This window comes from Misgurnus anguillicaudatus, chromosome 21 (assembly GCF_027580225.2).
Source record: "Misgurnus anguillicaudatus chromosome 21, ASM2758022v2, whole genome shotgun sequence".
Classification (NCBI taxonomy): Eukaryota; Metazoa; Chordata; class Actinopteri; order Cypriniformes; family Cobitidae; genus Misgurnus; species Misgurnus anguillicaudatus.
Genome location: NC_073357.2, coordinates 58,311,848 through 58,338,729, shown reverse-complemented (window position 1 = coordinate 58,338,729; position 26,882 = coordinate 58,311,848). Strand labels below are relative to the sequence as shown.

General features: G+C 36.2%; 3 protein-coding genes across 5 annotated transcripts; all 3 read left to right on the top strand.

Annotated features, from left to right (window-relative positions):
- Nucleotides 1-81: 81 nt before the first annotated feature.
- On the top strand, nucleotides 82-4,719 carry LOC129452420 (beta-1,3-galactosyltransferase 2). Its single transcript, XM_055216266.2, has 2 exons — nucleotides 82-1,491; nucleotides 1,728-4,719. The coding sequence occupies exons 1-2, from the start codon at nucleotides 1,457-1,459 to the stop codon at nucleotides 2,752-2,754; spliced, it is 1,062 nt and encodes a 353-aa protein (XP_055072241.2). The 5' UTR covers nucleotides 82-1,456; the 3' UTR covers nucleotides 2,755-4,719.
- A 3,678-nt stretch (nucleotides 4,720-8,397) lies between these two features.
- nqo1 (NAD(P)H dehydrogenase, quinone 1) lies at nucleotides 8,398-14,948 on the top strand. 3 transcript variants are annotated; one of them, XM_055216216.2, is made up of 7 exons: nucleotides 8,398-8,503; nucleotides 9,526-9,570; nucleotides 11,558-11,725; nucleotides 13,429-13,559; nucleotides 13,643-13,756; nucleotides 13,872-13,973; nucleotides 14,439-14,948. In XM_055216216.2, exons 2-7 carry the CDS (start codon nucleotides 9,567-9,569, stop codon nucleotides 14,739-14,741), a joined length of 822 nt encoding a protein of 273 aa, XP_055072191.1. In that variant the 5' UTR covers nucleotides 8,398-8,503; nucleotides 9,526-9,566; the 3' UTR covers nucleotides 14,742-14,948. The 3 variants fall into 3 exon arrangements, with proteins under 3 accessions (XP_055072191.1, XP_055072189.1, XP_055072198.1); XM_055216214.2 differs by having other exon boundaries at nucleotides 8,403-8,507; XM_055216223.2 differs by having other exon boundaries at nucleotides 8,430-8,448.
- A 984-nt stretch (nucleotides 14,949-15,932) lies between these two features.
- On the top strand, nucleotides 15,933-23,888 carry kiaa0895l. The gene is made up of 7 exons (XM_055216213.2): nucleotides 15,933-16,117; nucleotides 17,314-18,064; nucleotides 18,392-18,535; nucleotides 18,618-18,750; nucleotides 20,703-21,008; nucleotides 21,099-21,196; nucleotides 22,284-23,888. Exons 2-7 carry the CDS (start codon nucleotides 17,351-17,353, stop codon nucleotides 22,443-22,445), a joined length of 1,557 nt encoding a protein of 518 aa, XP_055072188.2. The 5' UTR covers nucleotides 15,933-16,117; nucleotides 17,314-17,350; the 3' UTR covers nucleotides 22,446-23,888.
- The last annotated feature ends 2,994 nt before the right edge of the window (nucleotides 23,889-26,882 follow it).

The following is a 26,882-nucleotide window of genomic DNA, read 5'->3' as shown; positions in this document are numbered from 1 at the left end:
GTGCTATTACGCCATAAAATATAGTTCCTCTTTTAAATCCGCTTAGAAAAGCGCTATGTTTTATTTTGTACCACCAAACTTGCTCGTATAACTATCGTCTTAAATAGGAAGGACGTTGATGTGTTTGGTCACTTCTGGCTTTGTCTCTGGGTGGTGCCATTGAATGAATGGGGCTGGGCTGGGTGCTGTCGTGGCGTCGCGGCGCGCTCCGGCGCTTGCGTGCGCACGCACGGATGGTGGAGGGATGATTCAACGGTTCTTGGTTGGGGTGGTGACATGTTTTGATGTTGAGAGTGAGTGGACTATTCCTTTAACTCCTGTTAACGTTGCAAATCTTTCAAACATGGTAAGGAGCGTCACATTTCCGGCTGACGTCAGAGGTATTCCGGCCGATCACAACATACAGATTAGCTGGCCTATCAGAGAAACAGCGCTTTTCAAATAAATACAAAATCTGTGCATTTTAAGAAGAAAGGGAAATCTGGAGCTACAAAAATGTACGGTATGTGTTTTTTTAAAGCATAAACTATGCGAACACGTACCAAATATACAAAATAAAAAAATTTTTAGCAATGAAATAGGTGCACTTTAAGTTGATCCAACTTTTTACAGTGAACTTAAATTGATTAATACCTTTGTAAATAACTTGTCCTTTATGTCAAGTCTATGTTTCTAAATCAGTGCTTGTTTCTGCTTTGTTAACCAACATTAAAATGATTTGAAACCTAGTCGAAGAGAGTCAACTTTAATCTGTACTTTAATTATGTACACAAGTTTATGCTTGTTTGCACCGCATGTTTAGGCCACCTCTCCTTAACCTTTCCAGCTTTTATGATGATGATTGCTTTAAAAGATTTGTTATGCACCTATTCAGAATGACATCCACCTGTGACCACATTAACATGTTTTGTTAAAAGAGCCTCCACTGTAATGTGATACAAAGCAAACACACCAACCCAGTCACTGCCTTGTTAAGAACTGATTTACCTTTGTGGTAAATGAATTGAATATGTTTTATGTTTCACAGTAAAGTCATACCAATTGATTGTAATCTATTAAAATCATACTGCCTAATATGGAAAAACACAACCTACTGTACCTCTCCGCGGGTTGACATCTCGGCCAAATTAATCTCAGGTCATTTTACTGTGGTTGGCAAATGTAAGGCACTTAACAGCCTGCTATTGGGACACTGTGAAACGTGCACCTGGAGAACATCCATTGCGATATTTTATCAGTTTACTGCCATTAGGACAAATGCACATGGCACGGGACATTTGCATATTTTTGTTTATATTAGAATGGTCGATATTGGCTTTCACCATAGCATTTAGAGTCGCAGAACAGGTTATTCAAAGACAAAAAGATCTGACTCACTATGTGCTAAAGGAACCAATTTCTCAAAAGGCATGTGGGAAAAGCGGAGGATGCCTTAGATTCAAGTAACAGCAGAAAGATGGTGCAGGAGATTGACATCAATGAGGAACAAAGGTACGGTAACGTTATTTATAGTGGGTACTTACTTTTTCATTGTCAATATTGGAAGTGTAAAGACATTTAATGCATGTTAGTGGAAATATATTTTAAGTCTTTTGCAAAGTATAGGAGCATGAGTTTCAGAAGTGCCATATTGGTTATACTACTTTTTAAATACTACTTTTAACATTTTATTGTTAATGTAACTTTTGTGCATAACAAAAAGCAATTTTTTGTTGCATTTTACATAGACGGTGCTTTGGATTTCAGTGCAGAGCTCAACGCTCACATGTCCTCTCCATCATTTTGCTGGTCCCATTGCTGTTGTGCTACCTGGATTCCTCCGTATTATTAGATACCTGGGCATCAACGGTTGGATTTCTTTCTGAGGCATTCACCTTAGTGTCTACATCGACGAGTTCTGACGAATCGTGGAAACGTCCTGACAAATTCTATGTAGCTTATCCACACGAGTATCATTTTGTTATGAATGAGCCAGAGAAGTGCCAGAAGGAAAAGCCTTTTGTGGTTTTGATGGTACCAGTGGCTTCGAGCAACAAGGCCGCTCGGGAGGCCATCCGAGACACGTGGGGTTCGGAGAAATTGGTGGGGAACAATATCGTGAGCGTGTTCTTTCTGTTGGGTTTATCGTCTCCTGAAGAAGACACAACGCTTCAAGAACAACTGCTGGAGGAAAGCCAGAAGTATCACGATCTTCTCCAAAGTGATTTCTTAGACAGCTACCATAATCTCACCATTAAGACTATGGTGATGCTCGAATGGTTGACTCTGTACTGTCGGAACGCTTCCTATGCGATGAAAGTCGACTCGGATATATTTCTCAACGTAAACAACTTGGTGAAACTGCTTCTGTCTGCACCAAAAGAAAACTATATGACTGGACTTGTAACCAGGGGTGGAGTGGTAGCTAGAAACCCAAGCTCTAAATGGTACCTCCCAAAAAAAGTTTTCAACCCGGTTATATATCCAACCTACGCTTTGGGCTTGGGATACGTATTGTCTTTAGACCTGCCGGAGAAGCTTGTTGAAGCAGCAAAACATGTCAAAGCTGTTTACATAGAAGATGTTTATTTAGGAATGTGCATGAAGCATTTAGGTATATCGCTAACATTCCCTCCGACGGGAGGTCTATTTAACATTAATCCTGTGAAATATAACCGCTGTCGATACTCCAAACTCATCGCTACCACTACTAAAAGCTTAAGAGATCAAGTCGAGTTTTGGAAGGATTTACAAAAACCAGACCCACCTTGTTAAGATTCATGTTAGTCTCACAACTATAGAATAATTCATAATTCAAGTTAAGTTACTTACTCAGTGTTTGATTTTTGCAATCATTATTGTATTTATTATCATTTGTATTTCTATTATCATTAGTAGTTGTGCCCGTAATATCATTTTTTTATTTAGGGACAATTGCATTATACAGTACAGAAGACTTATAAAGTAACTCATGGCCATGTCAACTGGTCAGATTCGCAAAGGAAAACAATCAATGCAAAACGGCTGTGGCTGAGGTGTGGCATCTGTGTTTGTTAAGCAAATGTTGTTGCAGTCATTTTGAAGAGAGATGATCTATACAGGTACTGTAAGGCTTTTATTCATATTTGAACTTTAAATTTCAAATTAGTTTTTCAGTAATCTTGTTATGCATTTTCCCCCTGTATGATTGCTGTTATGGTAATAGCATGGTATTCTGTAAAGAACCTTCAAGTAGCATTGAAATTTTATAAAAAAAAAAAAAATGCATATTAAGTACCATTATACCAAATAATCATTGCATTATTGCCATATAGGTTACTATTATATATATAGTACATATTGTACATACTTATTTATTCCTGCATAGCTCAGCATTGTGCCAATTGTGTAAAAGCATCTGACAAAAGCATAAATGTAAATGTAATGTAAATCTATGTACATCATTTGTTAATTGTTTGTTTGTTACGAATAGACAGTATCTAACATACTGTTTACGTCGTTTAAATGTCATCTTGGTTGATTTTGGTATTTTTAGACTGCCTTGAAGAATTATACTACATTTAAAAAAACATATACTGCCTCTAATGGTGCCATATGTGGTAAATGAGATCAAAAAATGACTTTGGGGTGGTTTCCCGGACCAGGATTAGCTTAATCCAGGACTAGGCCTTAGTTTAATTAGGAAATATAACTAGTTTTAACAAAAATGCCTTACTAAAAACATTACATGTGTGCATTTTGATGTAAAACAAAGGGCACTGATGTATATAAGATATGTCAGTGCAAGTTGTTTTCTGTTTGGAGAGCTCTTAAAAGTGTTTAAGTCTATGACTAGTCTAATCCCTGTCCGGGAAACCGCCCCTAAATGTTGATTTATTGGAAATGGCCGGGACATATATCTCTGGGTATTACCGTGCATATATTACTGCATTGTTGTATAATCTTTTGTATTTCCTGGTAGAGTTTACATGATGATGATATGACAACAATAAATGTAATGCTTTTGATTAAAAATATAATAAGGACTTAAACTGTTTTTAGCCATCCTAAAACTGTCCATGTTTTACATTCTATTTTTGTTTTTGTTTTAAAAGCACACAATAAATAACAGATTATAGAGGAAACATAGGCATAATAAAAAATAAATAATAAATAAATAACATTCATAAAAGTAATTTATTTAAATTTCTCGTAATGATAGGTGAAATAAATGAAAATTAAAGTATTTAACACCACCAGTTTATATATTTGGTATGTTCAAAACTACTATATTTCATTATGGTAGCAATTATTTTGCTCTTAAGCTATTCCAGTTTTAGCTTTGTACTTATGTTTGCACACAGTGATTTACAATAAACATCAATAACAGTTTTCAGAAAAGCTTTTGATCTTACAAAACTAAAATGTTTGGCTTGTCTCACATAGAAACCTGTTGTTTAATAAATAACTAAAATGAGAACGCACTAGAGAGACTCCTTCAGTACATAATAAAGACTGTATACACTAAGAAAATAAAGGTACAAAAGCTGTGGGGCGTTACCCTTTTAAAAAGTACACCTTTGTACCTTAAGAGTTCATATAAGTACTTGAAAGGTAAATACTGGCACCAATTATTATACCGTCCCAGTGACTGCTTTCATTCTGGTTGAGTCACTCATTTTCAAGAGGAAGTTACATCTTCTGAAGGCCATGTGAAGATCAAAATTCACTTTTCTCATTTTCTTTTCTATTTTTTATGATATTGATTGTGAATGTCAATCTTAATGTTCAGTCATGTTACTTATATTATTTTTTTGATGTTATAGATTTATTTTAAAATAAAAAAATAAAAAGAATTTGCTCAGTGTCTTCATGCTATTAGCATGTAATCCAGCTATATTTCATGTATTTGCTAAATCTTTGCTGTTACTTTCAGCCACGTAACAAAAATGCCTCCATCCTACATAAAAAATAAAAACAAACTAAAAAATATCTTTGGATGCCCAGAAAGCTTTTGACAGGGTAGAGTGGAGCTTTTTGTTTACCGCCCTGGCGAAATTTGGTCTTGATGGAAAATTCAGCAGATGGATTAGAATCTTGTATTCGGGACCAAAGGCAGCTGTGTTTACTGTTATTCACCATCTTTCTAGAGCCATTGGCTATTCAAATTAGAGAAAACTCAAGAATTAAGGGTGTATTTGCTGGGGGCAGGGAACACAAATTGTTTTTGTACGCAGATGACATTTTGGTAATAAGTCAAGACCCCACTAACTCTATCAGAACCTTACTTGAAGTTATTGATAATTTTTTGTTGTTTTCTAAGTACAAAATTAATTGGCATAAGTCCGAGGCAATGCCAATCTCACAAGCTTGCACTCATAGTTTGTTAACTGGTTTCAATTTTAGGTGGTTGGATAAAGGATTGAAATATCTTGGAATTGAATTGAACCCAAATATTGATGATATCATAGCTGACAATATGGGGAAAATGCTAAACAAAATTGAGACTAACCTGGATAAATGGAACAAGTTAAATTTAACATTATGGGGGAAAGTAAACACAGTGAAGATGGTCATAGCCCCTCTTATCAATTATTATACTAGAATGTTACCCATGTGCATACCACAGCCAATACAAATACGTTATAATAACATGATAAAACACTTTCTTTGGAATGGTGGTAAACCTCGTATTAACATTAACCGGGTCTACCAACCAAAGAAAGAAGGGGGGTTAGCCCTGCCCAATGTAGAAGAATATTATAGTATTTCCTTTGAAATGTGTAGTCTGGTTAAACATTGGGTGGGTGAAATCAACCTGGACTGGATTTTAATAGAACGAGAGCTGGCTTCTCCATTTACACCAATAGATATCCTATCACAAAAGCCAAACAAAGGGAATCCAATGCAAAATCCTATCTTGAAATGTTCTAAAATGGTATGGTTGGAGGTACATAAAAAATACAAGCTTGTTGCATATGTGCAAAAATATGCCCCCTTGTGGCATAACCCAAAAATTGAAATTAATAAACAGACTATTTACTGGGCACAATGGCTAAGGAAAGGTATTAGAACTATAGGTGATCTATTGGAGGAAGACATATTTATGTCATATGATGATATCAAAAGGAAATTTAACTTGGAGGGTCGTGACCATTTTTGGAAGTACTTACAAATCAGAGACTGTTTAAAAGGGAGTATTAAGTTGTTAAATTTGAAAAAATCCTATAGAGACCTTTCTGCTACTACCCTCACGATTGTGCAAACATCAAAATGGTATAATATTTGCCCCTGGGTTAAAAACAATACAAGTAAAAGTCTGAAAATAATATGGGAAAGAGATTTAGAATGTACAATGGATGATGAGACATGGGATTCAATTTTGTCAAACAGTGGGTTGCATATTAGAGAAGCTAGGGGTAAGTTTATTCAATACAAAATTCTTAACAGATATTATTTTACGCCTTCTAGGCTTTATAAAATGGGTATAGGCAGAAACGATCTTTGTTTGAAATGTCAGATAGCTAAAGGCACTTTGATACATGCTCTATGGGAATGTCCTGTGATTTTTGTCTTCTGGAGCAATGTTTTAAGTTACATGCAGGGTTGGTTATCCTGTAATCTGCCCAAATCACCTAGACTGTGTTTACTCGGAGACAAAAGAGAAGTGCCAATGTTAAATAAACATACCTTTAAATACTGCTTTGGTAACATGTGCTCGACTTATTTTGAAATTCTGGAAGGACTCTCATGCCCCAACACTTAGAATGTGGAAGAAAAAAATGACTGAAAATGCTGCATGTGAAAAGATGTTGGGAAGACTACATTGTACGAATGAAACCATAAAAGAACAATGGGACAGTTTTTGCACTTATGTCTACAATGTAATTTGAACTGTTTATAGAGATTTGCACTGATCCTCACCGTTGTTGTTTTTGTTTTGTTTTTTGTTGCTGTTGTTGTTGTTTTCTTTTCTCTTTGTTATAAAATAAGAAAACTCAATAAATATTTGAATTAAAAAAAAAACATAAACTAAAAAATAAAAAAATAAACTAGTTACCTGAGATAAACCAATACTCATTTTGAAAAGTAAAATGAACTAAAGTGTTAAAAATAACTTTATTTTTGACGAGTTAAAACCACTGATCAGTTTTACAACATGCAAATGGCACTGATTTGGTGAATTGACCCTTATCTGATCATTTATCCTCCTACTATAATAGAGGGTATGCATTGACATCACTTTTCCACGTGACCACGGCGGAACTCGCCCTGTTGAGTGGCAAACGTTCAACAAAATGGCTGGTTTTCATAGCGACTGCTGCGAAAATGCCGGTAAAACTGACTATTATCAGCTTAAATTGAATTCAGTTGGACTTGATAGCAGAGGTGGACAATACATAGTTACATTAGTTACATTTTCCAAGCAACTGTGCTTTATTAGGATGTTTGTATTGGGAAAAATTTTACTTCACTACATTCTAAAGCATATAATCATACTGTGTATTCTTTAATATTGCATATTATAATTTATGCTCTACCTAATTACATTAAACTTGTGGAATTTTACTTGAGTAAAGGTATGTTAATGTACTTAAATAACAAATGTAAAACAAAAACTTGTATTTCTGAAATGTAATAGAGGAAAACGTATGATAATATGCTTTGGAATGTATGTTTTCCAAAGAAAAACACGAATAAAATACAAATACTTGAAAAAATACTTTTGAGGAAGAAAGTAAAACCTCTGCTTGATAGTGACCCTAGCAACTTATCAACCCACCTGTGTCTGTTGACGTTGGAATGGATGATCAATTTACTTCTCCTTTCAGTGTTTTTTGGCAGTCTGTTTAAGACAATAGCTTCGAATTCTTGTTAATCTGTTAGTAGTACAGCTGTTTTCCATTTAGACACGTTTTCACTGTGTTTTCGCTGATTTCACACTGTACACAAATGCAGCCGCTCTGTCTTTTGCCAATCAGTGTGCGTAACCGCAGGTATTTTCGCCGAAGGTGACGTCACGTGCATACCCTCTATTACCATAATATTTACATAGTATTCTTATTATTTGTCCTTGTTCATTTACTTTTTTACTCTCATTACGATCATTTATAATTTAATTTTGTGGTGAAGTATGACAGATTTTGTGAGTTAATACTCCAAAGCATGCGACGAGGATGATGATCTCATACTTCTTAATTATTTATTTTATTATTTTCTATTTTTTCAATATTTTTCTATTTTATATGATGGAATGTTAGCTGTAATGTTACTGGCATTTAATAAAAAAAGAGGACCTCAATTTATTCCAGTTCCGTTCTATGAAATACCCCTCCTGTCTAAACAAATCAGCATCCAGAGATCGTCGCGCAAGCAACCTCCCCGCTCTTTGAACCAATCATCACGCAGAGTTCATCCACGTCCCGCCCTTAAAACCAATCAGCAGGCAGCAACCAGCCCCCGCCCCGCCCACACGGAGCTGATTTGAAGGTACGGACGACACACACAGGGTGTTGTGCGTAAAAGTAAAAAAGCAAGCAAGAAAGTAAGTATGTGGTTAGATTTTATAATTTTATACTCTGCTTTAACTTATTTGCTTACACATGTGTAAGTAGTGTGCATGTATTAACTTACCTTCATGACATACACTTCTCAAAGCACACATTCATAAATAGTCTGCATTGCTGTGATTTATTATAACACGTTTTATTTGTAATCATCATAATTAATACAAACATACACAATGATTTTAATTGGACCATAAGAGGCCATTTTAACTTCATCATTAGCAAAAAGCATGTTAAGTGTAATAACAGTAGCTCTCATGATACTCATCGTCCTTGTTTGGGGAGCTGGTTTCAGTTTCCTTTCCCTTTGTCCTTGAAGTCCAATCAGCGTGTAACTGAGTCGTTACATCAAAAAGACAAAAGACAACAACTGTCTAAAAACCGAACCAGTGGATCTGTTGTCCTTCCTGTTTTACCTGATCTTTAATGTCCTTGCACAAACACCACACCTAACCTTAAACATGTTTTCTTTACAAACCCATTTTTTGTCTATTCCTGAAATCTCAATGGATGTAGTGCTGTTACTTGCTATTATTTTGGATTTAAATTATTGCACGATTAACCTTTACTGTTTAATGAAGACATGCACCAAACATTTATCAACTGAAACATCTTTTTGCACACCATTCACATTCCAGCTGTGATTCAAAAGATGATATTTCTTTATCTCATGCATTCGGGTCGAATTCATTTGAAGGGTACAGCAAAACATTACTGTTCGCATATAATACTGTGTTAGTATTTCTAAATGCAAAATGTATACCTATCTATGTTAACTTAAGTAACAACGCATCCATCATACAGCAGTCATACGTGTTAGTCAGGCTATCCTATTGGCTGCTAAACAATTTCATCCTACTTCCCTATACAGTATGAGTTTGCGTAACACCTTACAGTGAAACTTGAGATTGAAATGTTGATGCTTTACACGCAAGAGCCCTTTATAAGAGCAGCTCACTGAAGAAGCCAGACTGATTCATCTCTCTGTCCTATATTGCAGAATTGGAGGTTGCAAGCAAGCTGGGCCCATAGCACCAAAAAATGGGTGAGAAATACTTTTCTTAATGGGTCTTAAATAATCATGTCTGTCAGTGTTCGGCTGAAATTAATTTATTGTGTATGAACAATATATTTAGCGATATATTTAGCTATATGTTTAGATATATATTTTTCATGTTAAGTCTTCAATAACAATTATAAAGTCTTGGTTTCAAGTTACAGAAACTAAATCCTGAATAAAGAGAAGATGAATTCAAGTCAGTAATAAAATAAGTGTAATTGATTTTACTCCATTATTCAAGAGTTATAGAAACGCACTTGACTATAATGCACTGAAAAAAATGATTCATTGAATTTAATCAATTTTTTTAAGGTAAGTGGTTGCAATCAATTTATTTAAGCTACATTTAAACAAACGTTTTATATTTTATTTTACTTCACTAATCTTTTTTGTTTAAATGTAGCTTAAATAAATTGATTGCAACCACTTACCTTAAAAAAAATGATTAAATTCAATGAATAATTTTTTTCAGTGTGCAGTAAAAAATACTGTAAAATTTCCAGCAATTTGTTATAGTGTAACTAACCCCACAGGCCATGTTTGACATAGCATGCTTGTGTAACATGTATTTTTTTGTACAGTAATTTTCTGCATGCATTGAATGCCTTAATGGACACACCTTAGCTTTTTATTACATGAACACATGCTTGTTAAGGTCATGTGACTGTTGTTGCATACTACTGTTTAAAACGTGTATCGTTGCATAATGCGTTTACATACTGTTAAAAAGTAAGTGTTTAGGAATACCATTTGCCATACAGTAACGTTTTAATAGGCTAGTATTGTAATTGTTTACAGGCTGTATATCTGTCTCTTTTAAATGCCTGGGTAGCACACATTCATCAAAATACTGTTGTTGGGCCTCTGCTCACTGTCGATTTCGTTGTTTAGTGTTATAAGCTGACGGGTGTGAAACTTTGTGTAGGCCTATTCGTCTGTTCCTGTTGTATACCGCACCTATCTCAAAATTTAATGTGTTGTGCGTTTGCATAAGCTATTCTGCATTGCAAGGTTGTCACCATCTTTCCATTTAACCATCTGGCTTTTTATCATCTCCCTTTCTTTTCACCCACTGATCTGTTTACCTGTAAACCATGGTTGTGTGCTAAAATCCCAAGAAACCAGTTTTTGAGATAAAAGCATCATCGCGTGCCACCGTCAGTCACGTTTAATTCAGAAATGTGGTTTGACCTCTTATCATATCTGCATGCTTTCTGTCAATCAGTTACTGCTACATAATTGTTATGCATCTGATATTTGCAGTGATAAGCAGGTGCATCACAGTGTGTAAATTGGTGTATTTTACACCCATTTGTTTCATAGCATCTAGTTCAGTGATGTTCATCCTTGTCCTCGACGTCAGACTGCTACTTAATATTATAATAGCAGCGCAAAAGGTTGTGGGTTTGATCCCAGGGAACACGCATGCAGATAAAATGTGTAGCCTAGATGTATATACAGGTATACACTTGATGTTGGAAGGTTCCCCTTAAAATATCCTAATTCATACTTCCTCTGCATACATGTTATAAATGGTATAATGAGAAATGGTTGGATTTACTTCTGATTCATTTCATAACATTTAAAATGTAAAGTCATGTTATGTGTTGTATACAACCCATTGTTTGTTGCTGTGCAACTATACACCATTTCAAGCATACTTCAATCCACGCCTTTGCTATAGTACAATAGGACTTGCATGAAACTGCTAGACATGGGCTTATCTCAACAATGCAAATCGTAAAAGAGTAAAGGATTATATGGATTAACTTCTATATGGTTGACTTGTCATTGTTAATGATTTTTACTCTTTGGGAGAAACTCTAAATACACAGATTGCTTTACAAATTAAGGTTTTACAATTTATAAGAAGCCAAATTAAGATCCACTAGCTGTGGTTACATGATGAAAAATGATTTATATCAATGATCTCTCATTTTCTGTCTTTGTACATGTGTTTAAATGTATGCAGCACAAAAGACAGCGCTGATCGTTTATGCCCATCAGAGTCCCGCATCATTCAACGCAGCAGCACGTGATGTAGCGGTTGAGGCTCTGAAGGAGCAAGGCTATAAAGTCTTAGTTTCGGACCTCTACGCAATGAACTTCAAAGCCGTAGCTACTGCAGAGGATATAAAAGGTAGGAATTTACTTGTACTACAAGAGTAAATAAAAAGTGCAATGAATGCTAGAAACTAGAACTGCATTGCAGTCTGATAATACAATGATCAGGAATGTAGATGGTGTTTGTAAAATTACAACAGGGTGCCCTTTAGATTATATTGTAAATGTCAAGAAAGTTCCTGATAAACGAACATTTCCGAACTTATTTCTAAATACCCACTTTACACATGAACCCCTGTAAATGTTTGCTGTCTTCTCCAGTGTAAATGTACCAATGTTTACACATGCAGCAGGTTTCCGTTTTTTTCTGTATTGCTAACATTCAGCACCAGAATCAAAGAATATGTTGTTTAATTGTGATTTTAGCATGTGTTTTTAGAGATATCTGTCTTTCCTTATTCATGTACAAAGGCAGTTATTTCAGTCATGCAAGACTAAATTCCTGAAGAGTTGCAAACATGGCCGCCTAGTTATGTGACATCCCTAAAGGGTTGTAGCTACACTGTAAAAAATACTTTGCTGCCTTACATTTTTTTGTTGAATCAACTCGGATTTACAAGTCATTTTAACTTTCTCTTATTTATCTTGACTAAAGATGAGTTTTTATAACTACAGGTGAGTTGTTATAACTTATAAAATTAAGTTGACTTTTCTCAACTATATTTTATAAATTGTGACATCTCATCTCTGTTGACATGACTTGTAAATCTGAGTTGATTTAACAAAAAAATGTTAGAATAAATGTAGAATAAATATAGCAAACGTCGAAATCTTGTGAGATCTCACCGGATGAGTACTATTTTCATCCTAATCCTAAACCCAACATTTCATGGGATTTAGGCTGTAGCTGTATACCATCTAGCCAAAACCGCTGTTTTCATTCTAACCCTACACCTAAACCCAAAATTTCATGGGATTTAGGCCGTAGCTGTATCCCATCTAGCCAGAGCCGGTGTTTTCAACCTAATCTTATCCCTAAACCCAAACATTTCATGGGATTTAGGCCGTAGCTGTATCCCATCTAGCCAGAGCCGGTGTTTTCAACCTAATCTTATCCCTAAACCCAAACATTTCATGGGATTTAGGCCGTAACTGTATCCCATCTAGCCAGAGCCGGTGTTTTCATTCTAATCTTACCACATAAACCCAACTTTCATGGAATTTAGGCTGTAGCTGTATCCCATCTAGCCAGAACTGATGTTTTCATCCTAATCCTACTCCTAAACCCAACATTTCATGGGATTTAGACCATAGCTGTATCCCCTTCTAGCCAAAACCACTGTTTTCATCCTAATCCTACCCCCAAACCTAATCCTAAACCAGGCGTTTTCAAACTTCTGTCAGGACCCACCAAAATATTTTTTATAAAAATATGCTGAAAATAAATTTAGAAATGCAATAATTATCATTTAGAAAGGAGTAGTTTATATTTTCATTGTCATTGTATGAATGTAATAGCATCCCAAAATACTTGATATTAAAACCATTGTCATTACTAGGACAAAACCGCAACCCACCTGATCCCAATGTGCGATCCACTAGTGGATCCTGACCCACAGTTTGAATAACCATGACCTAAACCCAACATTTCACGAGATTTCAGCATTTGCTGTATCCCTTGTAGGCAAAACCTCCCTAAAGGGACGTCGACCTGAATGCTGGTAAAACTTGTCTTTAAACTGGTATTAAAGCAAGACTATTTTACTGTAACTTTTTAAGGTAAACTGAAGGACCCAGAGCACTTTCGGTACAATGAAGAGACGAGTATTGCATTGAAAGATGGTCGACTATGTGATGACATCACAGAAGAACAGAATAAGATTAAGCAGGCGGAGCTGGTCATCTTCCAGGTAACATACTTCCCCATAAAATACATTTAAGATTGTTTACTGTACCTGCATTCTTGATCTCACGCAGAAAATGTCGTTTGCAGTTCCCTCTTTACTGGTTCAGCGTACCCGCCATCATGAAGGGCTGGATAGACCGCGTCTTAACTCAAGGATTTGCTTACACCCTAGGAAACATGTATGACAATGGGATGTTAAAGGTGAGTAACTTCAAACAAAGTCAAAGATTTATTGATTGTGGTTGTTTTACACAATTGACTTTATAAAAACTGGTTCTGGTGGATTTAAACATGTCATTTCTCATTTGCACCAAAGGGCAAAAAGGCTTTACTTTCAATCACCACTGGAGGAATGGAGTCCATGTATCAGCATGACGGCCTCAATGGGGATATAAATGTTTTACTGTGGCCGTTACAGGTGTGTTTACGTCTCAGAAATTGTAAAAGGACTTAAGTCATTTTAAATCGCCCTCATATTGTTCAAAACCGGTATGCTGTTATTTTTTTCTGTAGAGCACAAAGGGAGAATCTTTATGCAACCCACACAATGCAGTTGTAATTCAGATGGCTCTTAACAATGTTAAACAGACTTTCATAGTTTAAAAGTGATCAATCAAATTGCATTCAGGGGCAATAGGATTCAGGTGACCTCATTCAGGTGGGGATGAATAGTAATGCTGATCCTGTTATAATAGCACATGAGTTATGAACCACATTTATGCTGTTTTAGACATGCTTTAACATGATCACTATGACCTGTTGTTGTAAAAAAGAGCAATGTGACAATGTCTTGCATAGCTGATTTTATAGGGTACTTTAAGTAAACCCATGATGAATCCTATATCGTATAGATAACAGGCAGATTGTGTTTTGTAATCAACAGAGCGGAGTGCTGCATTTCTGCGGGTTTGAGGTTCTCGCTCCTCAGATCTTCTGGAGTCCAGCACATTGTCCACCACCAGTAAGAACCTCCTTGTTAGACGCATGGCGAGAAAGGGTGAATGGTCTGATGACGGAAAAGCATCTGTCATTTGCTCCGCTTGAATACTTTGACCTCAGTTTTCAAGGAGGTTTCCGGATTCGGCCGGAGGTTAAAGAGAAGTGTGCGTCTCAGTCGCATGGCATCACCACCGCACATCATCTAGGCAAACCACTTCCTCCGGATAACCAGACTAAAGCCAAATAAATGTATCCATCTGAACATGATGTAGTTATCGATCCATGTTTATTCAGTGGAGTTGTAACCGGATGATTATGCAAAATTAACCTAATCATATTATCATAAGAAACAATAATTCAGCAGCATTCCCAAAATGATGAATCATTTGTTTTAGCTGCAGAGCAAATTTTACCATATATTTCCTGTTACAGAAATAAAAATCTATTGCTTCTACTTTTGTGTTATTAATTCATTGTTCACAGGTAATGTCAAGCTTTTTTATTTATTAATTTTATAGAAGTTATTTTTTTTCTAAGCAAGTTAATTCTTTAAAATTATACTTTTAACAAAAAAAAAACAATTAATAATTTAATTTCAAGAGGACTTAAAATTACATAATTGAAATTATTTTTAATAATTAAATGTATTACTTATTTACATATACATTTATTAAAATAAGCATCTACTTTGCAGTAATTTCTGAATGGTTAAACCAATAATGAAATGTATCCATTTATTTATTCCATAAAAATAAATGTATTTAAAACATTTCTCAATGTCCACATAGTATAATTAGTATAGCTTGATTTTACTATTTTGTTTTAAGTCCATTATGTATGTTTGCCATGCTTTATATTAAATTGAAAGGTTTGGCCCTGATGTATTGACATTTGTAGGAGTGACTGGGGCTAGTTGTCACATGGCTATATTTCTACAATAATGAATTCTGGTTTGGTCCAAATGTTTGCATTTATAAGTTAAAATCATCAAGTTGGAGTTGTTTTTGTGACTTCTATCCAAACCAAAATTTTAATTTCTTTTTTAAATTATTGCTTGTATATCTTAGGTCTCCAAAACAATCACTGAAGATTTATTAGGCTATTATATTATAATGCAGTTTTACAGTTAGCTGAAAGACATATTAAACGTAAATGTTCAAAATACATTTTAAAAGTATGTGTGTTCTACTTTGGATAATATTTAATATTTTAAACACATGAACGCTATATTTATCAAATCAGTTTGTAAAGAATTTTCTGGAGTGAAAATGTTCAACAGTTTTTCGTAAACCAGATGCATTTGAATCGTAGTTTTACGATATTTGCCTATGCAGAAATGACCCATCTAAAATCTTTTCCTGAACACTTATTACCGGGTGAACGAAGACAAACGCCGGCGTCGGTACGTGCGCACGTGAACCGTCGCGACGTGAACGCGTCATTCAGCTGCGACAGCGCGTCATTTGCTGCAACGCAATCCCAGCCATCCCTGATGCATGTATTCCCGTTATTCCCGGTACCGTTATTTCTCATATGAGCCGTGTGTGGGACTGATCTGAAGTTGCCGTAACTGCTGATACCGATGGACAGACGAATGATCTGAGATCAGTGACGCGCTGCAGGGTATGACACGCGTCTCTTATAAATACTCATTTAATTCTTACACATGATCTCATTGGGAATGCATTGTAAATGATCTCTCTGTTATGCATGACATCATTGGTGGTAATAATAGAGACATCCTGTCTGATTTTTTTTTTCAAATACACAAAACTGAAGGGATTCTTAGTGAAATTTACTTCGTAATTTGAAACTAATCTTAATTGATCCTTGTGTATTTGAACATAAAACAAATAGTTGGGTCTCTGATAAATTTAATATGATTGTTATATGAAAATTACTTATAAACACAGAAGTTTCAGTAGGAATCATGGACACATAATGTCATTGATTATTATTTTGTGTGTTAAGGCTTTATGTTTGCATTATTGATTGTATATCATACTCTAGCATGTGTAAGTAAAATTATGTGCTTTATTATGATGCAAAGTAGCAAACTGGACAAATCAAATTGTCATTCATTCATTCATTCATTCCTTTATAAATCAGTTATAACACCAATAGGAATCTCTTTTTATACACACACGCTTTTGTGCTTCTGACATTTTTTGTAAATGACTTTTTTTATCAGGCTTTTATGTTTAGGTTCAGTAATTTCACTTCAATGGCAATGAAAAGGTTATTAGTCAGTAATTGCAATGCCTTATTTTTTACAAATGTCACATTTGTCATTTCATTTTAATTTAACAAATTTGACTGTCTTTCACTGCAAAACCCTCTAAGTGCATGCAAGCTTTTTTTGGCAAAAAATTTACTTATAAAAAATCCACTTCTTTGGACAAGACATTGTAAACAGTTGCAAAATCACTAAAGATGAAACGAGAAGCATTGCATTTGATGAAAGCCAGAATTTAAAAGGTTAAAATGAAGAAACTGAACCACACATTAGGTGGCGCTGTAATGCACGTAGCTGCCACATTCAGGTTGTATTCAGGTCAATACTAACAAAGGGAATACAAGTTGTATGTGATCCACGGTCGTTTCACATTTGTCTCCCGTGCACTTTACAAAAAAAACGATGTGGCGTTTAACGTATTCTGCCAACAAACCAGTATTTTTGAATGGCCTTAGACTGGGATTTAGCGTATTTGATTTTGTCAGAGATGGCGTTTAGCGACTTCTGCAACTGAGCACTTTATATATTTTTCATTGTCTATCAGTTGAAGCAGGTGGTACAGTTGGCATGTTTCTCTTTCCAGGTGTGCAGCATTGGTGGACAGAGGTTTGGATGTAGCAATGGTGCTGGATCTGGGTGAGAACTGCATGGAGCAGGCTAATGGAGGTGGGCTCTCAAAAAATGTGTCAGAAATGTTAGAACCAGAGCCCACCACAGAGAAACCCAAACCAGTGAGAGCCAGAGCCAACAGCATCACCCAAAGAGACAAACTTACCCCTAATGGGCCTTATGCTGAAGCTGATAACAGCACCCAAATACACCGAAGGTCCCAGGACCTGGAGTGTCGGAAAAAGGGAGAAACCTCGCAGCCGGGGCCACCTGGCAGACGGGCACCATGCCAAAGGCCACTCAGTCTGGAGATCAAACCTCAGCGGGTTCGAGCAACACAGCAGCCGGTAAAGAAGCCCCCGTGGCGCAGTGGTGGCCCCGCCCCTCCCGTAAGAAGTCTGACGAGTTTGAGTTTGGGTCCGGGAAACTGGCTTCGCAGGAGCGAGAGCACCTGCACTATGATCTCCCCGACACCTCCACGAGGTCGAATGCGGCCCGCCACCTCCTTGCCACACATCGGGAGGGGTACGGGACCTCTGCCTTCACCGTCGACCCCTCGCGGCCCGTGTTTGCTCGTTGCGCTCCGTCCCATAAACCTGGAACAGGAACGTCAGACCTTTTTTGAATCTAATTATGAGTATGAACCACAGTTTGAGTACACCGCCCCGGAGCCAGTTAGTGTTTTGGAGAAGTACAAAGAAGGATCTAGTCTCTTTCTCACACAGGTATGTTGTAGGTTGAAGAGAGTTGCGTTGGCTATGTTATGGAAGTTAGTGAGTCAACCTACATAAGCATCTTGTCCAAGTGGTCCAAATGTGCATTCTGGAATTGCATTGGGATCTGCTTAACATGAAATATTGCTTTAGTTTAAGTCAAAGCATAGTATTAAATGCAGTATAATTATAATTATGAACCGCCTTACCAATGTTAGTTCACATATGCTGCCTATTTAGGCATCTCACTTCATTTTGAAACAGAGCCAATGGTGTGGATGAAGTCTTAAACTTACTGTATCTATTATTAGGATTTTTCTTACCTCATGCATTTTTTAGGCAGTTGGAATCATGGAGTGTGTCTTGAGGAAGTATGGCACCTATGAAAACTTTCAAGAGGTAACAGGGGGAAGCATGCTCCCGAAAAGTCAAGTTTGGGCAGCCACTCGCAAATACCTACAGAAGGAAGGCTGTGTCGGTGAGGTCTGTGGATATCTGTGTGTTTATGTTTGGTTGCTTCTGTCTAATAATATTTTGACACAGTAATATTTTATTCTACCACCAGGTGGTTGTATGTCTCTCTGATGAGCTTCTGTCCCAGGCTGTCATGATGGTAGAGAAGTGTCGACCGACACTAACTATCAACTTGTCAGGTGCACGCCAACACTGGCTGGAGGGCATGCTGAGACACGAGATTGGTACGATGTTAACCATCCTTAAACAATAGCATTTACTTCATTATATACAATTCATAGAGAAAGGTTGGCACAGCGATGGAGAAGTATAGGTCTCTGCGGAACAAAAAAGGGGCGTTTCCCAGTCTTAGGGGCGTTTTCAAACTTTTTAACCATCCAATCAAAAAAGTATGGAAGCCCTAAAAAGCCATACATCATTATTTTTAACCCCTATTTCAGTTTGAAAACGCCTCAAAATTGGAAAGCGCAGAGACCTCCTTCTCAAAAATGCATCCGGGAATCGCCCACTCAATTTGAGCCAGTCTGACAAAGAGGTGAAAAAACACTTATTTCAGAAAACGCCCCAAAATTGGAAAACGCCTCTTTTTGTTCTGCAAAGGCCCCAGTCTCCAGCAATGTGCAACACAACAAATCAACAAGCTATGAGCGTTATTATTTTAACGAAAATCTCAAAAACAATGTTGGGCTATTTTTCACCCAGCGTTGGGTTAAAAAGGGACAAACCCAGCTGCTAGATTAAATTATTAACAAAGCATTTAAGGTTGAAACAACCCAGTAAAGGTTAAATTACAACCCAAGGGGTTGGGTTGGTCCCTTTTTCACCCAATGCTGGGTTGAAATTTTCCAAGCATTTTTTTAAAGTGAACATTTTGGCATTCAGTTCGAACTGACAAATGTTTAGCACAGGCACAATTAGATTTTAAAACGACAGTCAAGACACTTGAAATGACTTGTTGATTCTTAAAAATTTAAGTGCAAGTTCAACAAATAATTTTTTACAGCGTACTTGACTACTTGTTACTTTTTTATTTCATTGGCGCACGTTCATTGACATACAATGTGTAAATAATTAATTTTATTTCATTTATGCATTGAAAAAGTGGTATTGGCAGCGTTATTTTTTTGTAGAAATGCAAACAGTTGATAATTGATCATTTATTACCCTGGCCTGGACTACAAAACCAATAAGGGTCATAATTTGTTTAAAATTGGGATTTGTCTGAAAGCTGAATAAATAAGCTTTCCATTGATGTATGGTTTGTTAGGATAGGACAATATTTGATGAGAACTATTAGAAAATCTGGAATCTAAGGGTTTTAAAAAATTAATATTGAAAAAACATCCCTTTAAAGTTGTCCAAATGAAGTCTTTAGCAACACATATAACTTATGTATTTTTACTTATGTAAAATCAATTAATGTTTTTTAAAATATTTACAATAGAAATTTACAAAATATCTTCATGGAACATGATCTTTACAATATCCTAATAATTTTTGGCATAAAAAATTATAATTTTGACCCATATAATGTTTTTCTGGCTGTTGCTACTTATTACACAGCGCTCTAAAATGCTTGATTCTGATTGGACTGTCATGACATTACAATTTCTTTCTTTTTAGATAACTACCGCTCAAAACTAATAACACACGGTAACCTGGATGCTGCAAATCATTTTGACAGGCACAGTTCAATATTACACAAAATTAAATATGTAATTTTAATAACATGACATTATATTTACAAATGATTACACTAAATAGTATGTTAGTGACATTTGAACATCTTGTCTTATCTTAAAACTGAAAGTAAATGTGTTTTCCTCATGGAAGGTATGCATTCGTTAAAAATAAGCAAATAAAATATTTCAAATCAATATTTAATGCTCCTCACATTGCTTATAAGGGCAAATAGATGTGTAATAATCGGGATAATGTACAGGTAGACAGTTGTTATCGCATAAATAAGCCTTTTCAGTGTGATACAAGACCCTCCGCCTCATGTCAGCTCCCGATCACACTGCCAAGCTTATTTGTGTCTATATATACCTGCTGCCTATACCTTACATATACCCGTGTTTTTATTGACCACCAGGGTCAAATTTATAAATTAAAATTTTCCATTCGCCTTTTGTTTATAAATCCTACCCTTATTATTTCATGACTGCCCGTCCAGGCACACATTACTTGCGGGGTGTGAATAACAGCTTGCAGCCGTGGGCCACTTCTGTTGGAAGAAAGCAGTTTGGACTGAAACCAGCTAATCCTACCGAAGAGGGTCTCGCCAGTCTTCACAGCGTGTTGCTACGGAAACAGCCTTTCCTATGGCGAGCCGCTCTGCTTTACTATACCGTATACCACGCTACCAACATGAGCTTCAGCCAACTCTTCAGACATATCGCACCCTTTGTCCAAGATCCTGCTGTGCGTTGGGAATACTGCCTTCGTGCCAAGCGAGGACAAACAGATACCTCGAAACCAGGTGAATTAAACATTTTGAAGAGAAATATCTCATTTCGTGAAATGTTCAATTATTTCGAAAATTTTCCTGATGTCTGTTTGTGCATAACAGGTTGCTTCAGCAAAGATCAGGTTTACCTTGATGGAATCCTGAGGCTTTTACGCCACAGAAGAAATATTGATTTTAAGATTTTAACCTCACTTGGAAAGGTAAGTCAAATTCAGGATGTGATTTAATGTCTTCTCAGTTTGTCACACCACAGAAAAAAATGATATTAACCAGTCAGATAAATTTAAAAGAAAAACAACCAAATAAATAAAATAAGTTATCAAAATCTTGGGAAAATAGGCCTAAAACTTTGACCTTCTCGGCGTGCAGTAACATCATCACTCCTGACTAGGGATGGCACCTTATGAAAATTTCATATCATGATTAAAGTGACCAAAGTTATCAAGGTTATCAATATTATAATGGTTTTGTTAAAATGAGATGGAAATGTAAAAAAAAAAACGATACACTGAAAACATTATTTAAAAAGTTGTATTTTTAAAAATCACAATTTAATATTTCATGTCCCTGAAATTATTTCTGTGGTAAAAATAAATAAATCTGTCTAATAAGTTTACTAATACAATACATTATCCCTTAACTCTTTCGCCGCCATAGACGAGATATCTCGTCAATTAAGAGAAAACGCTTCCCGCCAATGACGATATTTTCCGTCTTTCCGCAATACCGCTATTATCCACCAGGTGGCGCACTTCCGCAATTTATACAACTCACGTGAAAGAGAAAGAACTCCGTGTATGTTTTAAAGATCGCTCTGCATCTGATCTCTATCAAAAGTCCTTCGCAAAAATGGAATTATCAAAATTGGGTGTTTTTGAAGAAACCTACCCATGTTTGAGAGATGATTACAAGAGAACTAATGAAGGTAGGATGAAACAGTTTTTTTGTTTGAAAGCAGAGGGTCTGTTCTTTCATCTGATATATTGTTTGTTTATATATTTAAAGAAGAACATTTTCTGTAAGGCATTAAACTTTTGTGAAAATCATGAAAAATGCTGGCGCTGGCTGGCAACTTTTTTTTAAAAACGCTGGCGGGGAAAAAGTTAAATGCCTTCTTAAGCAAAAACTATGTTGCATGTGCGTCTGCGTTAATTCATCTAAGTTGATGTAAGAACATAGTAAAACATTGAAAAAGTGTGGTGTTTTCCCAGATTGTGATTCAGGTTCTTAGACCCCATTCGTCTCCATAAGACTATTCCCACTATAACTATAAAATTCCTGTTTTAGGTGTCCTATGAAGACGTAGAGAGACTTCGTCATTTAGCTGTTCTCAAGAGAACGAGGATTCCTCACTTTATGCAGGATGAGGAACGTTATCTTCAACACCTCGATCATATTGTTACAGTGAATGAACTGAATGACGCAGAACTTCAGGAGCTCATTCCATGAAGATCCGAATCTCACAAAGCTTCAAAAACCCATTGTTGCAAAAACATCATTACCATTTTTTTTTTCAAAGCCATAAACTGTCAAAGACTGGGATCATGTGACATTATCATGTTTTAGCATATCATCATTAACCATACGGCATGGTTGTGTCCATCAGTGGATGTAGTCGGTTGTCATATTAAGTGCCATAATATCCAGCAGGTCTGTTTACAAAAAAGATTGTCTGTTTTGTAAAACCACATTACTCGCAGGCATGTTTGGAATAGCGTACTACTAGTATTGCTTCTGCAGTATGCATACTGTGCACAGTATGCTATGCATTAAATGGCCAAAGGATGCCATAAGTAATAATAATGCATTATACAACCAGAGCACACTGTGAAGAATACTGTATCCCACAATGCAGTGTGCACTTAACTTTACATTTGCAGTATGGCAAGTGTATCAATATCAACCATATATTTATTCCACTGCCAAATTGTACAAATTAGGTGAACTTTTATTTATGAGGTATCACAAACATGCCGCATTATGAAGTCATGTGATAAAAAGCATACAGTACAGCATATACTGCAGCTTTATGAAGCAGTACACTACTCTACTCCAAACAAAATCATGCTTATTAAAAGCTGACAGTCGAGTAAGATTTTAAATGGCACATCCCATCATGCTAGTGCGGTCACACTAAAGACAGATCCAATTCACATACTATATAGCAGTTAAAATTAGATTTGGTATGTGCCATAATGTTTTCAAATGTCTATACTTTGCTATAAAAGTATGTACTGTTTTTGTTATGGTATAGTATACGTTGACAAATTGGGATGCAGGCACACTTATGTGAACACTAAATCACCCAGAAAGTATTTCTATAAAAGTGCACATTTGCTAAATGTCTTAATAGGCTCTCATACTGGTATATTTAAAGCTTTCTCAATGTCTTTGTCTATTATTTGTGTATTTATTATTTGAACACATCACATTTAGATTTTAATATCTGTGGTATTGGCTTTACCCTTTAGCAGCAATGCATCTTTGTTCACCAACAATCTTCATGAAGTTTTTAAACGAGCATCAGCTACGGGACTTTTTTGACATTGTTTTACTTTTTAATCTTCTATTTAAAGATAATCAGTGTTTTGGGAAGACTCTTCATTCGTCTTCACTCGTGCTAATGTGATGCCTATGTATTTAGCCTGTCAGCTCGGTCTTTCATACCCGTTTAAAGCAGTCCATCTGGTCAACTTCCTCACTGTGCATTTTAAGAAGGACTCAGGAATATAAACGGGGAGGTCCATGTGGATGTGCCTTACATGGTTGCAGACTACATGCAATATGCTTGAAATTACATAACCACTTGTATTTATTGTCATCGTCTGTACTGCATGAAAATTGCACATTTCACATTATGTTATCATTAGATTATTAAAATTGTACACTCGAGTCTCTAGAGTCATTGTGTTAGTCTATAAAAATGAATCAATTTCACAAAATAATTTTCTTCTCAAAAGTGAATATTAATAATTCATATTTTATATAACCATTTTAATAATATAAATACATTTAGCAGTATTTTTATATTATTTTAAGAACTTAAAATTTGGTTATATTTATTTGATAGAAGCAAATAACATATTTCACCACCATTCACAGCTGATAACTCACACAAAATGTTCTTTTTATTCATAATATAAATGAAGAGGTCTAAAAAACCCAAGGTCCTACCCCGATAGGGTTCAGGTCAAAAGTTTCACATGTGCCTGGTACATGAGTCGGGTATAATATTAACACCATTGGGTGTTTTTGACAAACTATCTTGCGTGCACTGTAAAAAATACTTTGCTGCCTGAAAAATTTTTTGTTAAATCAACTCAGATTTACAAGTCATGTAAACAGAAATGAGTTGTCACAACTTATAACATATAGTTGAGAAAAGTCAACTTAATTTTATCAGTTATTACAACTCACCTGTAGTTATAACAACTCATCTCTAGTCAAGATAAATTACAGGAAGTTGAAATAACTTAAAATATTTTGTTGAATCAACTCAGATTTACAAGGCAGCAAAGTATTTTTTACAGTGTGGGCATCAAGTCCTTTTCCAACTCCTCATCTGTTTGCCAAGAACCCTTGCGATATTGTGTGGGTGGCAGTAGGTTAATTTACGTTATACCACGGGTCTGTTGAATGCTGCATTCTGATTGGCTGAGAAATGTTCTATGGGTGTTGATTATTTTTCTGTAAACCGCACACCTAACTTTTCAAATGTCTTAAAAATAGGCACCAGAGCAAGGTTTGTGGTAACCGTGGTATAAGCGGAATAATTGACTTCGGTCCTTTGAATTATTTGAAAATAATGCACACCTGCGCTTCGCGTCGTGCCACATTACCACCTTGGTGTGCAAAATTTTTTCTTATAATTCAATGGCCCGTCGTCAATTATTCATTACTTGAGCTAGACCTGTCAATCAATTTTGAATGCACATTTTAGCGGTTACCTTCACTGTAAAATGACAGATGAGTTGTTATAACTTATAAACAATTGTTTACTTATAGTTTACTTATAAAATAAAGTTGAAACAACTCATCTCTTGTCAAGATAAGTAATAGTAAGTAGTAAATCTGAGTTGATTCGACAAAATTAAAAAGCAGCAAATTTTTTTAGTGTTTGTTGTCGTCAAATAACAATGGAGCAGCGGGTTACGACCAACCAAATTGGTTACGATCCCACCGGAGTTACTTTCTGTCGGCTGCAGACACGTCCGTGCTGTTTAAATTCGGGTCCAGTCATGTTACAAAAAATTGCCACTGGTTCGGACTTCGATCTATTTTCCTCTGGTTTGTCTCGGGTCTGGTCTTTCTTTAAAAAAAAAATATTTATGCATGTTGGGTAAAAAGTGATTCAGGTAATTTCGGGTCGGGCCCGAAAAGACCTCTAGTTCAGATGCAAAACCCCCTAACTGCGTCTGAAATTTTTCTTGGATATTAGCATTTTTATCAGGCTTGTATGTTTAGGCTTAGTAATTTCACTTTAATGGCAATGAAAGTGTTATTAATCAGTAATTGAAATGCCTTTTTTTTACAAAAGTCACTTTCATTGGTATTTAGTAAATTTGACTGTCTTTTGCTGCAAAAGTGCACTTCTAAAAAAGTCTCCAGTCACTCTTCACTGTCCTTTCCGAAAAAGGGTAAAGGGTTAAATATCATTATATAATTGGTAAACATCCTTTAACTGGTAAAAAAATCTTGCACCTTGATGAACACACATATGCAATTAGAGGACTTTGCTGAAAATCTTTATGCCGTTTAATACCGTCTGGCTGAGATTTAGCGAATTTGAAGCAAAATTATTTGAAAAACGAGAGGATTCGGTCAATATAATTTTCTCATTTCTGTCGCAGGTGTGCTGCGTCCGAAACCGCCTACTACATACTATATAGTACGCGAAAAGCAGTAGGCGAAGCGAGTAGTATGTCCGAATACATAGTATTCGAAAAACAGTATGCGAAAAGTACCCGGATGACCTACTACTTCCGGTTAGATTTTGCAGTGTGCATACGATGGACGCTTCACTATCCCATGATGTCCCGGACGAGGAGTTATCCAACAAAGAAGAAGAGGCACGCGGCTGTTTTCGCGCTGAAATGACACAAAGTGATGACGACGTATGTCACGTGATGTAACAACATGGCGGATGTAGTACGTCCGAATCTCATTCATACTACCAGGATTCATACTATACAGTACCTACTGTTTTAATGCCAAGTAAGTAGGTACTTCATCTAATTCAGTACCTACTATACAGTATGCGGTTTCGGACGCAGCCGTGGTGTTAAGCGGCCTTTGCATCCGAGGTCCATCCACTCTCATTCACAGCAGTTTAACACTAACTGTGCGTTCACGCAAGACACGAATGAAGCAAATAAATCGCGCTATTCGCATGTAGTTGGACACTTGAACATTTTGAGTTAACTTGCTTCATTCACACATTGAAAATCATCGTGTTATTCGCACGTGAAATTCAGACGCGAATACACTCAATTTTATATATACATCTGAAATTGAGTAAAACACCTTCCAAGCAAGATCATTTTTATTCCCGTTTCTATGAAAGTATGAAGATGTGTTATACAGCTCCGGGTGTCCACATACAGCAACAATGATTTTGTCCTTCATTGTTGTTTTGTATTTTTGCCTCAGCTCGCTACGTCGTTATCACGTCACAACTAGAGCAGGCTCCTGGTTAAAGCGGGGCGAATATTCAGCAATGTTCCGATTTTTCAACTTTCAATGCGAATCACGCATTGTGTGCACCAAACATCCGAAACGCTCAATTAGTGTCATTTGCGCCACCTAATTCGCGAAAACGCACCACAGGATGTCTAACGCGTCTTTGCATTGACTTAACATGTAAATCACTTGCGCTAAATCACAAAT

What these genes read in the sequence shown, in the direction of transcription:
- LOC129452420 (XM_055216266.2), top strand. Translation starts at nt 1,457, where the DNA reads ATGGTGCAGGAGATTGACATCAATGAGGAACAAAG. An exon ending in GACATCAATGAGGAACAAAG is followed by an intron (nt 1,492 to 1,727) that starts GTACGGTAACGT and finishes CATTTTACATAG; the next exon opens with ACGGTGCTTTGGATTTCAGT.
- nqo1 (XM_055216216.2), top strand. An exon ending in ATGACAATGGGATGTTAAAG is followed by an intron (nt 13,757 to 13,871) that starts GTGAGTAACTTC and finishes TTTGCACCAAAG; the next exon opens with GGCAAAAAGGCTTTACTTTC. An exon ending in TTTTACTGTGGCCGTTACAG is followed by an intron (nt 13,974 to 14,438) that starts GTGTGTTTACGT and finishes TGTAATCAACAG; the next exon opens with AGCGGAGTGCTGCATTTCTG.
- kiaa0895l (XM_055216213.2), top strand. Translation starts at nt 17,351, where the DNA reads ATGGTGCTGGATCTGGGTGAGAACTGCATGGAGCAGGCTAATGGAGGT. An exon ending in CTAGTCTCTTTCTCACACAG is followed by an intron (nt 18,065 to 18,391) that starts GTATGTTGTAGG and finishes TGCATTTTTTAG; the next exon opens with GCAGTTGGAATCATGGAGTG. An exon ending in CATGCTGAGACACGAGATTG is followed by an intron (nt 18,751 to 20,702) that starts GTACGATGTTAA and finishes CTGCCCGTCCAG; the next exon opens with GCACACATTACTTGCGGGGT.